Below are 16,101 nucleotides of genomic sequence, written 5' to 3' on the forward strand. Positions count from 1 at the left end.
TTGTTATGATTTAGCCACTGTCACTTTTATTTCACCACAATCACTAGTTATGGGTTCAGTGAAAAATAGCCAGTAATGAAAAAAACATTGGGGGACAGCAAGGAAAGAACAAATGGCTCACAGAATACCGGTCAGGTGTGTCTCTTAAGGAAAGTGTCTGTCAGAAGTTACAAGACTGCTGTTAATTCCCCCCCTTATCCAGAAGGACTTATCCTGCTATCGCACTTTTCACTGTAGCACATAACCATATTGCAAACATGACAGACAAATGGCTATGGAGTTTCATGCATTAAATCATACTAGAAGAGATACAACCTACCTTATTTACAATCTTTGATCTTTATTATTATAAAAATATCCACATGCATTTAACATAAAATAGCATTAAACATATGCATGAATGCCCAGGATTCAGTTTATTGGGCTTCTCAAACTTCACCGACACAGCAAACACGATTGAAGCACTACAGAGTACAGCTCAAAGTTAAGTATAAAGTACGTACTGGTTCACATCGCTACTTACAAAATAACCACTAAAGAAAGGTAAAGCCACCAAAACAACTCATGGGTTATCATTAGTGCTGACGACTTTGGACAGAGCTGGATAAAACCAAGAACAGGCTCTTTCCAGTGTCAACAAAAATCTACCTGTTTGTAGCGCAGCAGTGACCAAAATGGCCTAACCACAAAAGGAAACAACCCAAATAAATACCAAAAGCAACCCTGATGCAAGAACTTCCCAAGTGGAAGATGCAATGAAGTGCAGTAGGGCACAGAAGACAGAGTGATCACAGGAACAAGTTGTCAGATATTAGCTATGCACAAGTTTTGCGTATTTAAAATTATCTGTAAATTATTTTTTCTCCTCTGGATGCTTCCCTGAAAAAAATGGTCCTGCCAGGGAAGAAGGATCGGCAGCATAGCAATTGTATAAGCACCTACTCAGCCACTGAATTTGTCAGATCTTATTTATATAGCTTCCATTTAAAAAGTACAAAACTTCATTTATTTCTTACTACTATCTACGATTTACTGGTTTTCACTAGGCTTTCTGCTCTTCTTTCTCTGTTGTCTCAAACCAGCCTGTAAGCTACCTTCATCATCACAACTATCCTACCATGACTTTGCAACACATACTTATCTCAAAGACCCATACGACTTGCTGGGGTAAAAGTAATGTAAGTCAGGATTTACACACAGCCTTTACTTAAAATTTTTATTTAAAATTTTTATTTAAAGTATTAACAGTAGTGTAAGATTAGAATATCGAGTCATAGCTACAAGCAAAGACAAAATATGAGGGACCCCTATGAACAGAAGTTAACAGTTTAAGATGGACAGAAACTCTCAGGAGCTGGGAATTGTTCTGATGCTTCTGCTACAACGCTGTCAGATTGTGGTTGATTATTCCATTTTCCAAGTAAGAATTCATAGAGCAAGTCCGTAAGTAATTTTTTTTTGCCACCTATGCTGGAAAAGGAGAACAAGTGAAGCTCCCCCTATATCATTCAGGACCTGGTAAGATCTGTGGCCTGTTAGCTAAGTGTGTCTCAGAGGGACATTATTGACAAGGTTAGAAATTATTCCATGTGGTTCTGGTTCCCTTTCTCTTCCTGCTGGAAAACTGCAAGGTTTCTCTAGTTTAGAGTATTTTGTGTCACATGCTTCTATTACTAACAATAAAGTAAAAAAAATAAATTCATTTTCACAGAAAAAGGAAAGGGCATTAACCACATTGCTACCTTTTGTAGATCTTCATTTTATGGTCTCTGGAGCAGCCCCTGCCTCCTGCAGACAGCTCTGTTGCAAGTATTTCCAGCACCCAAAGTTTTATTTCAATTAGCAGAATTTAAACATTCTGAAGGACATCTGAAAAACACCTTTTGTTAGGAAGGGAAGATTCTCATTTGCTAATGGTCAGCCTCAGGCAGTGACAAATTTATAAACTGATGTTCGATGGAAATAAAAATAAACCAAATCAGAACACTGTCAATATCTGCTAAACCCCAAATTTGAAGAAAACCATGACTGCACTCATTTAGGCAATAGCCGCTGATGCAGCTAATGCTGGCATCAGAAGTTTTAAAAGTCTAGAAATATATGTATAATTTATTCTAACCACTAAGTCAATCAGAAGAGCATTTCCTGTTTAACAATATCCATTTCCTTAACACATTCCTTCATCTGTCACAAAATAACATCAGTCAATTATTAAAGCAATGCTTTTAACAGACCGGTTTACTGCATTATTCAAGAAAAGTAACCCAAAACCTCACAAACAAGGCGGGTGTAGCTAGAAAGGGAGCACAGGGACAAAGGCAAACACTGCCTCCACTTCTGCACTATTGCTCAAACTGACATGTCCAGCTATGGTTTCAAATTTGACCACTACAAAATACATTATTTCTCAGTTTACCAAACTGCTCAAGGACAACAAACTCACAACCAGCAAAAATCTGACACACAGACCCACAACAGCCAAACTAATCTTTACCTCACTGGTGTCTTCTGGGTAAATTGTAAGTGTAGCCCAAAAGTGAACTAAGACTATGTGGAATCAAACCGGAGAAACTTCAGAGTGAGAGTTCTTGACATGCAAGCTCATTGAGCATCAACACGCTTGCACTAGACAAAAGGAGGAAAAAAAAAAAAAAAAAAAAGACCTCTAGCTCCTGCTTAAGGAGTGACTCTAGGTTCATCAGCTTGACTGCTAAGAAGTTTCAAGGCCATGAATTTTACTACGCACGTGTATAACCCAAGGGCAGTAGAAACAAAGCAAAGAGAAGAATGCGCAGTTCCAAGAACAGCCACTGTGACTTCCAAAACACGTACCACAACTTCCAACTAGCTGGTTTATATAGTTTAAGTTTCTTAGTGATTGTTACTTAGTAAATGAAAACTTAAGAAAAAAAAATACAAAAAGATTACCAAACCTAAGTACTTACTTGCTTCAAGTACTGTTTCTGGAAAAAATAAAAGAAGGAAAAAATCTTTACTGAGCTCCTATCTCTGGAAACAATGAATACTATTCGCAAATTGAAGTAATTCTCACCAAATACAAATTATACACAAACATTTGTAATGAGAAACTTAAATATTTTTGTTAAACAACATGTAATTGTAAACAAACATTTTTCCCCAGTGATCCCAAAGTGTCTTCTCCTAACCCTCCTTCCTGATGTGCTTCAATGACACGATGTGTCTGACGTGCTTTCTTTGCAACAACAAATTCCTGCATCTTCTTAACATTTCTTATTCCTTATAATGTAAGGTGGAGATCTCATATTGTGTGACTTTTACAGAATTCAAGCTTCATACCAGGAAGCAAAATGATCCTGAAGACAACAAAACACAGTGGCTTACTTTTTCCTTCTTCCTACTTTATTACAGCACGCAGATTGTTTCTGCCGAAAAGAAGTCGGATCAAAGACCAAAGGTAAAAACCCTACCATCATCGTGGGACACAGCACGACACAGTCAGCTGGAAATCTTCTTTGCTTTGTTACCTTGGGATTATAATAACAAAGCTCCAGGTTGGCAGAGATCGCCCCAGCTCAGGGGACAGTAACCAGCAGGAGACGCATGCAGCACAGCACTGCTCATGTGTAACGTGCACCGTTACAGACATGGGATGGACCCACCAGCACATCCAGGGCAGGGAGGTCTGCTGGAGGGTAATGTGTCAGCATGAACTTGCAAGATAACCGAGAACCTAAGGCTTGATGAAGGGGCAAACTCACTGCTGTTCCACCTGCCACTCCCCCAGGTTACACATTCCCACTGTGGACTTCGCAGAGTGCCTCGTGCTTACCAGCATCTGCGAGCTGAACCTGCTCTGCACAAAAGCTTACTCATCCATAACCTTTATACCATTCACAGGACTTCTCTTTTCAGCCTCACAGTTGTACTGCCATCCTCCATAGTACATAAGTATATATCGTTGGCCTTGTCCTATGCAACAGGAAAAAACAGAACCGAAACCCCCAGCCTTCCTTGCCTCCAAAAAAGCTGCAGTTCCTAGACTGCTCTGCTGAAGCCTCTTTGTGGCAGGACAGGTTTTCAGTTCCCCATATGCAAAGAGCTTTTTCAAACCCTATCAGATAAAATATTGAGTGGCTTGTTATTTTCCTTGTATCTGATTAATTGCACATCTGTGGAACGCTAATGTATTGACCTTGCACCATGATTTATGGGATTTTTTTATATTTCAAGTTCTAGAAGGATAAAACACTGCTGTAACCAGCAAAGACAATGTTTCATTCCAGGCTGGATCCAGAACAGCTCTGAAGGAACAGCAGTACAGATACAGGGAGATGCTGAAAAAATTAATTTTGGGTATGGATTCATGTTGCAGCTAAGCTGAAGTACTGGCACCCTCCTCCATCCTTCTCCCTCAACCCAGTTGAGCTCTGAGCCCATCTGGCTATAACACTAAACCAATTCAACTCATTAAATTGCTTTTAAAAAAAAAATATATATATATATATTCACTTTCTCTCATGTTAACTTGCCACCGCTGTACCACAGCATCAGACAGGCACCAGAGGTAGCTCAAGATAAAAGCCTGGGTACAGAATTCCCCTTTTGGGCAACAGCTGTTTCTTTAGTTCAGCTACCTGGTGAAACAGCACCCTACCCAGAGCCCAGGGATGGACAGAAGCCCCTTACAGTTCCCTTCACAGCAGCAGCCAGAAAGCAGAGAAGCCAGGCAAGCACAAGATCCCCATTGTGAAAAATGAGACTCTCTTGTGCGCAAGATGGGAAATGGAAAGAATGAACTCCCGCATCAGCAGAAGGCTGCCCCGAAAGTTCAGAAAACCACTACACAAAGGATAATAGAGCAGAAAGGGAATTCGCAAAATCCCAGTATTACTTTCTTTTCCAGTGGGAAGGAAGGAGCTAGCTGAACTGATACTGCCCATATATACAAATGCACGTGCATACCCTTCAAACTTCATCATCAGTTTGTTAAATGTAATCAGCAGTTTTGGCATTAGAGTCGAATATTGCTTTTAGGATAAACAAGGACATGCTACCCTCATAACTTTCTTCGGAAGTAGCTGTTTACTTTGAAAGGCACTTCAGAAAAAAAAAAAAAAATGAAAAAAACTAAGAAAACTGGGAAAAATTAAAAACTGAAAAATTTGAGCCATCATGAATTAAAACAAAAAGCCACAATAAAAGATTATCTGCATCTATCTTCCTAATATTACATCAGCTATTAGTATATTTTCAGTGTTCATAAATAGCAAATACTAGAAGAGACAGAATTTTGTCAGACCTTTCGTGCTGGCATCCAGAAGGAACACTGAACAAGCAGTTCCTGCTAGTGAAGGGATGATGCCCAACTATGTTGACCAGCTTACTGACAAGACACATGCTTCAACACAGGAAAACAAACAAACAAAAAATCCTAACAGGTTTGAAAGAAAGCAGGTTATTAAAAAGGAGGAATTAATAAAATGCACTTGTTGAGAGGGAAGCCAAACAATGCTGCATTTTTCAACAAGCCTTCAGGGGAGAACCGATCTTTGCGTCCTGTTGAGCATTGCTGGGAAAACAACAGTGAGAAAGAACAAAGGTTGGAATAATCATAGAATCAAAAAATTGCCTAGGTTGGAAGGGACCTTTCAGATAATCTAGTCCAACCATCACTAAACTATAGCTCTAAGCACTATGTCTACCCATCCTTTAAATGCCTCCAGGGATGGTGCATCAACCACTTCCCTGGGCAGCCTGTTCCAATGCTTAATAACCCTGTCAGTGTAAACATTCTTCCTAATACCCAGTCTAAACCTCCCCTGGCACAACTTGAGGCCGTTTCCTCTTGTCCTATGGCCTGTTCCTTGGGAGAAGTGACCAACCCCCACCTCACTACACCCTCCTTTCATGCAGTTGTAGAGAGCGAGAAGGTCTCCCCTCAGCCTCCTTTTCTCTGGGCTGAACACCCCCAGCTCCCTCAGACGCTCCTCACAGGACTTGTGCTCCAGACCCAGAATAAAACAGTAAGTAGAGGGTAGAAGGACACGATGATGATTTGGAGGCTTTGATGATTCAGCCACACATTTCAGAGATGTTCCCTGAATTCTGCATTGCAGAACTGCTTTCTTCAGCCTTAGCACAGGAAAACCATACACTTACATCTTGCTGCAGATCTTCAAATTTGAGTCTGCAATCATCACTTCAAGAAAGCTCAGGAGAATTCAACAAGTTTACACTTCCTTGAGAGCTACAAATCTTGTGCCAAGAAACTGTCAAATACTTTGATAATTCTTCCAAGGTAAATACACAAGTTCTTTACAACCAAATGATTGTCATGTAATCAGAGTGACTGGAATATTTTGCCTCTGTATTAACATATAGATACTGTAAAAAGATATTTCTTCCAGTAACAGAACTGGGTGATACATTTGCAACTCAGCGGTGTGAAACCTCATCAAGCTGGCATCTTGAATCTTTGTGTCATACTGTTCTTCGGTCCAAAAAATGTCCATAGCCCTTCATCCATGAAAACACATTTCAGAAGAATAGTTTATTCCTTTAAAAAAATAATAATAATAATAAAAGAAACCCAACAGCTTCCTACATAAACTATTCTAGCTAGCAAATGAAAAAAAAATAAAAAAAATCACTCTATGTTCTCAAGACTGGCAGAGCTTGATTTAGGTTTAAGGGGGATGATAGGGAGGTAGAACACAGGACAATGTTCAACATTAACTTTTATAAAGGTCTATTTACTTCATAAATATGTGCACTTTTACTTTTTAAGGGAAGATTACTTTTGCATGAGAACAACTGAAGAAAATGTATTTCCTCTAATCGTCTTAAAGTACAGGTTGCCATCATACTCCTGTTCCTCATCAGGATTTAACCTTCCTTGCCAAAGCAACAGACAAAAGAATAACAAGGTTTAAAGACCAGCCCTCTGCCACAGAACGGCTGAATCTGGAAAGGGCTACCTCAAGTGTAACCTAGTTCAACACCCTGCTCCCACAGGGTCAGCGAGAGCAGGTTGCTGAGGATCACATCTAAAGAAATCCTTAAAGAAATTTCTGACAAACATTCCTTATGTCCTAGCTAGATAAAAACCAGCATTTTACAGTTATCGTTACTGTTGCCATTCAGACCAGCAAGGAATTAAGGTATCTCCCAGAAACATAGTGAGCTGCCACTTAAGTCTTCAACCCCAATCTCTGACAACTACAGTGTACCATTCAACACAGAATTGCTTCTGATGGAGAGTATTTTACATTCTTCTACTCAAACACAGGGAAGAGAATAATTTAAACACTGATTAGCTACAGCAGAAATCCAAAAGACAAAAAAAAAAAATGAAGAAAAAAACCCCCAGCCACCTAACTGGTCGAGTCTGAAATTCTGCTTTGATTGAGAAGTTGATGACCTAGCATATCCAGTTCTCCTGGTTGTGTATTTTCTGTTTCCTCAAAGCAATAAAGATTAACAACACAGTGGATTTAGTCCTTTTTCTGGAAGCCCTTAAGTGCATCCCCATCACTCTTAAATTGGAAACCACAGACGTCAAAATAAGACTTCAGGTCCTTATGTCTTCTGCCATTTCTCACTACTCACAGGACTGCTGTCATCAGAAGCAGCTAAAGATAAAAGGTGTAAGGATGCTCTCAGCTAAAATAAGACACCTTGCTCATCCTCCCATTTTCCAGAAGGTAGGCAAAAAAAAGGCAGAAAAACGCTAGGAATCAGAGTGAAAAGGAAGGTGCATTACAGATTAAAACCATAGTCAATCATATTATTCCACTACCACAACTGAACTTTCCAGCATGGTCGCCGTTAATCTTTAAGGCCAACCCGAAAAGGAGCCCCTAAAACAGCTTCTCATTACTTTCCAAAATAGAGGGGAGAAGAAAAAATAAGTTCTACTCTAATCATCCAGCACATCAGACAGAGTAAGAAAAAGAAAATGGGTGAATTTGTTTTTCCTCTCACAATGTAGAAGGGTGCATGGGACTTTGAACTCTTCACACCATCTATATTAACTGACATCTCTCTTAAATCCCTAGGTTATTAACTAATTCTACAGAGGACATAGCAAGATTTGGGTAATAAACTCAACTATACTGCATTTCCACACGTGAATGAGAAGTGACAGTCTTCCTCCTTTTTGAGGAACAGGCTTTTCATTTGAAAAAAAATTATAGTGGTGCAAGTGTAAAACAAAAAAAAAGGCAATAGTAAAAATGTGTAAAATTGTTTTTCATTGTAGTAATCCAAGTTATGAGAGTCTCAGTTGTTACCGTTACAATTATACTAATGTGAAGGATTAACTCTGAAACACTGGGAATGGCCCCAATTATGACATCTAACTCAGCTTAGAAAAATACCTCACACACATTCTAGATAGGACAGCTTAACCTCAACAGCCACTGTCAGCAACAGACCCAACCAGTACAACCTTTACAATATCACGTGGCTGATGCACAGAATGCACACAAAAATGTATAGGAAAACAGCTGCTGTCACCTGAGTGTCAGTAGCCTGGCTCAACTCAAGTACACCTACTTAGCCCAGTAGCAATGCCTCTCTCCTCCACGTCTCCTTTCTTTTCATGGTCTACCAGCAAACCAGTTCACAGCTAGGGCAAGATTCAGTGCTTGAACAGCTTTGAAAGTGTGCTGGGGCCAAAAGGAGCACAATGGATGGAAGCATCCCACATACCACGTATCTACCTACCAGCCACCTAACTGGACTGTCTTTATCTCAACAGACATGTAGCCTTCAAATGAACTTCAGTCCTACCCCAAAGTAGAGTAAGAAGATTCTGACCCACTTTCGTAAAGAAAATGACATCCTTGACCATACCAAGTAAGGATGATATTTCCATTTTACAAGTTAATAGCAATGGTACCACTAACGCTGTCATAACCAGTAAGAAAAAAAAATAATAAATCTTTATTCCAATCACCACCTTATTAGACAAGTTAATGTGCGTTTTCTATCATAATCAGAAAGTTTTACTTGGAAAAAAAGGGAGCTTTAAAACCAATCGAGCTTTCAGCGGCTACTGTTGTAAAATTTAGTCACAACCAGAACACAGCTTCAGAAAGCTAAAGTCATATGGCCCCCGTTCTTTAATGACCTGGACTAGCCGAGCTGTCAAAGCAATGGGACAAGACAGAACAAGGACAACCACTTCACAGCCAGCCTGTCAATGGCTGCAGATGACTTTGCATCCCCTGATGCCAACAGTGAAACAGAAATGCTCGGACAGCTGCTCCATCCAGCAGTAACACCTTTTGCCTGTGAAGCCCCAGAGCTTCACCAGCTTTTCACAGCAGGCAAGAAATCTGCTAGGACATAAACACAAAGAAGGTTCTGGAGCAAAGGCCTATCACCATGAAGGAGGCATCAGCTTTAATCTCCTAGAAGACATCCTTGAAGATGGCCGTAACTAGAATTCCATATACACATTCACTGTGTTTATTTTAAATAGCAGCAAATTAAATCCTCCACCTGTGACAGGCTACGAAAGGCCCCCCCCTCCTCCTTAAATAACTGAGTATCTTCCTAATAATAATCCCATAATACATGCATTAAAGACCATAAACCTAAAATGACACGAGTTGAGAATTTGCTTAGAGACCCACCAATGAAACACCGGACTATCACAAGGTCAAGCCATTCTAACTAGATTCTCTGAATATTTCAGGAAGGTAATGTTAGCTATATCATTCCGTGGTTTTGCAATCAAAATCTGTCAACGCAAAACCAGTGTAACTACAGGCACATTTTGATAAAAGGATTCAAATATGCTTGTACCCATATAAGGCACATTTGAGTTGGCTACCAGCTGTTGGCCTATATACAATATAGCATTAAAGCAGCAAGTACTCATAATGACAAGAATACCTGACTTCCTGACAGGGCTGGCAGAAAGAGCTAGCCTTGTTCCATCAACTGATAGTCACGAACAATGAGCCCTCAAAGTCCTTCTTCAGATACCTGACACGACCAGAATTAAAGGATCCCTTGTGTATGGTAACCATAAAGCATGCAACGGCAACCACTCATTGCCACAAGACTGTTTTATAACAAATAAATAACGAGAAACTTGCTTCCCTTCAAACATTGCGTGACTACTTCAGTCACAAACCAGACCTAAGGATACAAACTAGCCCGAAGGATGTCAGTCAGCCACTTTCCCGAGACCTGTGCTGGCTGTAACGTGAGAACAAGCTTTGTAGACTTACTCAGTCCCCATGGGCATTTGGCAAGCCCCATGTACTATCACACAATTAACAGTTTCTGTTGGAGAGGCCCCAAAATTAAGCAACAAAGATGCTGCAGGTCAAGTTTCACAGACTACCATCCACTCACCAAGCATCTATCTCCCCTGTTTCAACAGTTCCTCTCACTGACAGCCTCAGATTATATTTATATCCAAGTATTGAAATGATCGCAGAAGTGGTAAACAACTGCAATTTGCAGACATACTTTTTGAAGACTTCCATAACTTCCTACCACTTTAAGATCAGAAAAAACTTAACACACCAATATCATGCTTTACCATAAGGATAATGGGTTAAAGTAGCTATGTGTCTCTCTCGTCCTCACCTGATTTCACATACAGTATTTAATACCACATCAATACTGCTACTGTATCAAAAGCAATTAAGTTAAACTTCTTTTCAGCTCTGACCACTACCTTTAGTTTTTATAATAAAGGTGTTCTGTACAAAACAAGTATTCTATTATCAATTTATTTTTAAAAACACAACCAGACTGTTACTATAGGCTAATACTGGCTAGCAGTTATTACAAAAAGTATTTCCTGGAGTACTTCTGGACTATTTGCAGTAGCCAATAACTTCAGACACTAAATACCTTTAATTTTTCCAGGAAACCCTTCTTAGCCGACACCTTCCTCCACTCAGCTGTATGCATTACACTACTTGCAGTACCTCCCCCCCACCCCCAAAAAAAAAACAAACCCAAAAATAAACAGACAAAGCTTCTTTGTCACACATGCCAATTCTTCTTTTCTTAAATGGGAATTAAATAAACGGGATAAAAATTACGTGAGAGTGAGCTTTCTGTCCAGGCAAACACAAACATCTAACTGGGAACCAGAGAAGCCTGCACATGGAACACTCCATCTAAACCGCCATGCTTTCCAATAAAACTTAACCAGCTCAGAAGAAACTTTGGAGCAGTGTGTTAAGAGATGGAAAACACAACATCCCAAGTAACAGCAAAATCAAGTTATAATTAAGATGGTAAACTACATAACAATACATTTCTATCTCAGGACTAATTCTGTAGCCTGTTTGATAGAAGCCATCAAGAAGAGCATTTCCCATCTGGCAATCAGTGAGGTAACAGAATAAATTTGAACTAGAAAAAAAGATAAAATCTTCGGCCTCTTTACAATAGATAATCTCTGTTAAGAGTTTAAGTTCAGTTCCAAAATAAAGCTAACCTACAAATTCCTAGGAAACAGAAGAAAAAACAAATCCATATATTTAACACTTAAAGCTGATAAGACATTCAGACAAAAAAAAAAAAGGCATTGTAACATTCACACAGTGGTTAAACAGCAACCTGAAAGTCTGTAATTCCATATTTTTCTTTACGCAGCTTTTATGTAACATTCACTGAATGCAAATCATAGGTTATGCATCCAAACAGCCCAGTCTCACCAGAACTACATAGCAACAAGCACAAAAAAATTGCAAGAGAAGAAACAAGCGTAGCTATATGTTCTCAAAAGACCCCAAACTGCTAGCTGATGGGACAACCATCATGAACAACTCCAGAAGACAAAGCCACACAAACTAACACCAGTGAGATGGTCCTCACTGCTACACAGACATATAATATGGTTTCATCTTTGACTACTTCTACTCCTCCATATGTTGTCTTTGGATTAGAAAGTAACAGGTGAGGCATCTTCCTGCAGAGATGACCTTGAAGAAGCAAAAAAAATGACTCAATCCTACATCCCCTAGGCTTAGGAGAGTACAAGTGAAGCCGCTCAAATGCTGGAAGTGCTCTTCAGAAAGAGGTCTTTAAACATAAAGATTTATTTCTACCAGAGGAAGGGTTTCATGACCTCTCACGCTTTTCTCTCTTACCCAAAACATGCATCTTGTTGCATAAGCCAGCAAATTATAGTTATGTGCCATGGAAAAAAACTGTAGCAGAAAAACTGTGAAAGCTCTGAAAAGGATAAAAACTAGAAGCCTTTTGCACAAGAGAACAGTCAAAAGTTGTCTCAAGGCACGGCTTTCAAATAAAATGTGGTTTTCTTGAATGCACAAATTATACAAGCAATATTTGTATCTAAAGGAGACCTGGTCTTCAAAATTGTCACACCTTAATGAAAAGCGGTGTACAAGTGTATTTAGATACATAAAAATACATGGAATTATATATGATACACCATCATAAAACAGGTACAGGCTTTAAAAAAAAGCACACTGAAGTTTCTCCTACAAAATCTCCACTGTGGACTGGATTTTTTTTTTTTTTTTGAAAGGGGGTTTATAACCTTAGTTCTCCTTCAGAGAACAGAAGAAAAAAGACATTTTATAGTGCTAATAAAAACTAAAGTATTGGACTTTCACAGCATCATTTTCATGCTCTCACAGAAGAGCCTGTCAGACTGATCAGGGAACTCCGTGTCTTTGCACTACATCAGAAAGTTGCAGCATCTTAAGGTATTAAGGTAAGAAAGCTTAGTCTACAGATCAATGAGCTACAATTCAGCCTAGCTGACAATCACTGTCTCGAAATTGTCCTTATCTCCCCAAATGGTTGTGTCAGATCTCTTAGTTTTCACTAAAAGATTCGTTAATTTTTTCCAGCAAGAAAGAAATTACAGTGTTGCTATAACAAGTTATAACAATAGTTAAATTACAGTGTTGATATAGCACAGCAGCATTGTTCTAGGGTTTCTTTTTACCCCCAACTATTCTTTTTCCTAGTACATGAAGAATACAAACAATTGTCAAGAGATTAGGATTTTGTAAAAATGGAAGGATCCATAACAGTGCACACGACCAGATTTATAGCAAGAGTTGGAGTTCCCTCCCCATCCAAAACTCTTCTAAGCCGAACACTTTATTTGGGATTTTGAGTTGTCTTTGGAAAGTAGCAATGTACTCTGACTGTCTTCACTTTTCCCTACATCTAAATGCAACATTTTTCCCAACTTACACTATGACAACCTGGGGCAAAACCAAAGGAAGTTTTTAATCACCTTCCTGATTTATTTATAGGTGAAAAAAATGTAATCAAAGAGAACATATGTTACTCCTGCCCCAGCATAGCATACATGACATTTCATTTAACAAAGTACACATACAAAGTAGAAAGGAACTTGCTTTCAAGTTTCTTCTTCTCTTTTCCTCCCTTCACACTTCCTCTCAGATTATGATAGCATCCTTCCAAGTGTGAATTTCTCTAATTTACAGTGTATTCAGCATTAAGAAATGCCCCATAAAATCTCCCCACGGTCTGCCTCTTTGCACACACATGCCTTCGTTAAGGCAGAGGTCAGCTACAACATCCATACACCAAAGTGCAGAAGAGCACTGTACGTCCAGTAAAAAGGCACTGAAAACCTGAGGAAGCCGTTGTCAGCATCTGCTCAAATAAAAAGAGGCAATTTCAACAGGTATCAATTTACTCCCACTTTACATAAGACTAAAATGCAAATATCTAATCCTAGATCACTATTCCTTCCTCTCTGAGTGAGCAAGTTCTGAATATTAACGACAGAGGGGTCCACTAAAAGCAGCATATACAAATATGAAGCGACTGCAGAACACAAGCACATAACATATTACCAGATGTTGAAGAATTGCCTGCAAATGCTTTCAAGTCATTCAGGCAAGGCAGAAAAGGAATCACATATAAGACCGTAAACTAAGTCTTCAGAGTGGTCAAGAAGTTTGAGCTAACATTATCACTTTATCCAATGACTTAATCCAGCAATACAAATTTCAACATTAGACGCACTGCACTAAGTTTGCTATCACTTCAGGCGTTTCACAGATTTAACATACTGCAGACCCATAATATAAAAAAAAATTCCAGTAGTTAAACAAACACAAAGTCAGGACCTACACAAAAGAGAAGCCAACCCCAGGATACCCTGGCTGATCTGCAACTACCAGCAGGCAGATGTGCAAATGCCGCTGTACCAAGTGTGGCCGCAGTGTGAGAGCATGCGGGTACCAGCTGCACACTACCACAGCTCACAAGTCACAGAAACTCCTCTTGTACAACCAACAGTATGTGTCAGGTACTGCTTCCTATTGCTCTAGCAGACATGCAGTGACAGGTTAATCTTGGACAACAAAGTTAGTAATCCTATACTTTTTCCCTGCCTCTGCAGTAAAGGTTCCACACTGGAGGTGAGGACAGCTGATCTGTGAATCATTTCCTAAACCACAATATATGTCAGCCGGCATATAAAGATGAAATAACCCGAGTTTTGCCCACCTGAACACATTGATCTGAAAACTGCAACATCTGATAAGTAGGTTGAATGCTCCTATCCCAGGATCATGGCACTAACAGCTTTTTAGCCCTTCTGTTCCAAGCTGCAGCTTGACGACATAGCTAGGGAACATGCAATGACTCCCAGAAAAATGCTGCCTCAGTCTCCTCCGCCTGTCGCATGCTCTCCCACACCAAGTGTCTACTACACCTGGCTGTCTGCAGGGTGGGCTATGCCAGGGAACCAATATGCAAAAAAAACCACCAAACCAACCCAATCCTACCACAAAAACAAGTATAATTCCTACAGGGACCACAAACACACTGTTATCACCAAACACAAGCCTGGAGGCGGAAGGAAAGGAACCGTACCTTTTGGGGCTGCAAACCAATAGATGGGCTTAAATACATTGTCAAAGTGAACCTTAGCCTGGCACCGCATCTTCGCTGCCTCTGAACAAGGGCTCCTTAACTAGAGAAGCAGAGGGAATGTCACCATACTCCTCTCCGGAAACTTGATATACAGGAAAGCATAAAAACGTTGGGAATTCTGGAGAGATCCACGGCGAAAGGTTTAAGATTAAAGCTGTAATTAGGAATCGATATTAAAAAAGAAAAAAGATATTTTCAGAGTATCCGGCTGCACGCTAACTGACCATTTAGGTGCCACCTCAGATTGAGCAAAAAAACATTTCATGGCCCGTCTCAAAATGCCTCTAAAGGGGCCTCTACCACCGCTTCCACCCAGGCACCGGGGGCCGAGGACGCGGGGCAGCTGGAACCGCCTCCCCCCGCGGCGCTTCATCAGCCGCCGGGTGAACCGCACCGCTGCCTGCGACAGGGGTCCCAGGGAGAAGGCGCAGGACTTCGCAGCTCCGGGATCAGCTCCCTGCTAAACGCCTCTGACCCCCAGCCCGGCTTCCCTCCGAGGGACGACGGCGGAAGAGGAGCCGCGGGCCTCGCCGCTGCGCCAGAGCCTCGGGGGGGGAGGCGGGGCTGGAGGCTCCCCCTGCCCCCCAGGCCCCTCAGCAGGACTAGGCCCCCGCCTTGCCCCGGGCGGACAACGGAAGCGACCCGCAAGCCTCCTGCCGCGGCGCCGGCCGGGCCGCGGTCTCCCCGCCCCCGGCCCCCTGGCCCCAGCCGCCCTCACCCTCCGACAGCTCCAGCTCCAGCTCCGCCAGGCTCTCGCGCACCTCGGGCGGCAGCAGCACCGCCTCCAGGGAGCAGCCTCCGCGCTCCGCCGCCATGGTGCGGGCGAGGAGCGAACGGGCCCCGCCAGAGCCGCCGCCCAGCGCTGCCGCAGGTGGGGCCGGGGACGAGCGGAAGGCGGCGGCCGTCCCGGGACGAGGCGGGGAGGAGGCGCCGCACCGGCCCTACCGCCCCGCGCAGCCGCTGCCGCAGCCAGAGACGTGTGCCCCGGGCGGGGCGGGGCGCTCCCAGGCCGCCTCGCGCGAGCCGCCCCGAGGAGGGGCGCGCACGAGCCCCCTGGCGGCAGGAAGCGGCTGCCAGCGGCTTCATGCGCGCGAGGCGCCGCTCCGCGCTGAGGGGAGCGTCCCGACCCACCAGCCAGGCCCGGTCGGGAGGAGGCGGAGCGCGGTGGGGCTGGTGTGCCTCCGCAGT

General features: G+C 41.8%; 1 protein-coding gene across 6 annotated transcripts in view; it reads right to left on the minus strand.

The window, feature by feature from the left end:
- The window catches only part of DIP2A (disco interacting protein 2 homolog A), a 130,607-nt gene extending 114,708 nt beyond the window's left edge, over positions 1–15,899 (minus strand). For all 6 annotated transcript variants that reach the window (XR_012588528.1, XR_012588527.1, XM_074596225.1 and 3 more), the window contains exon 1: positions 15,632–15,899. Coding sequence is in view for 4 of the 6 variants with exons in the window: in XM_074596225.1 (XP_074452326.1) it covers positions 15,632–15,728 (97 nt within the window). In the remaining 2 variants the exon portion in view is untranslated. The remainder of the gene's footprint in view (positions 1–15,631) is intronic.
- Between the last annotated feature and the right edge of the window lie 202 nt (positions 15,900–16,101).

Source organism: Larus michahellis, chromosome 7 (assembly GCF_964199755.1).
Source record: "Larus michahellis chromosome 7, bLarMic1.1, whole genome shotgun sequence".
Classification (NCBI taxonomy): domain Eukaryota; kingdom Metazoa; phylum Chordata; class Aves; order Charadriiformes; family Laridae; genus Larus; species Larus michahellis.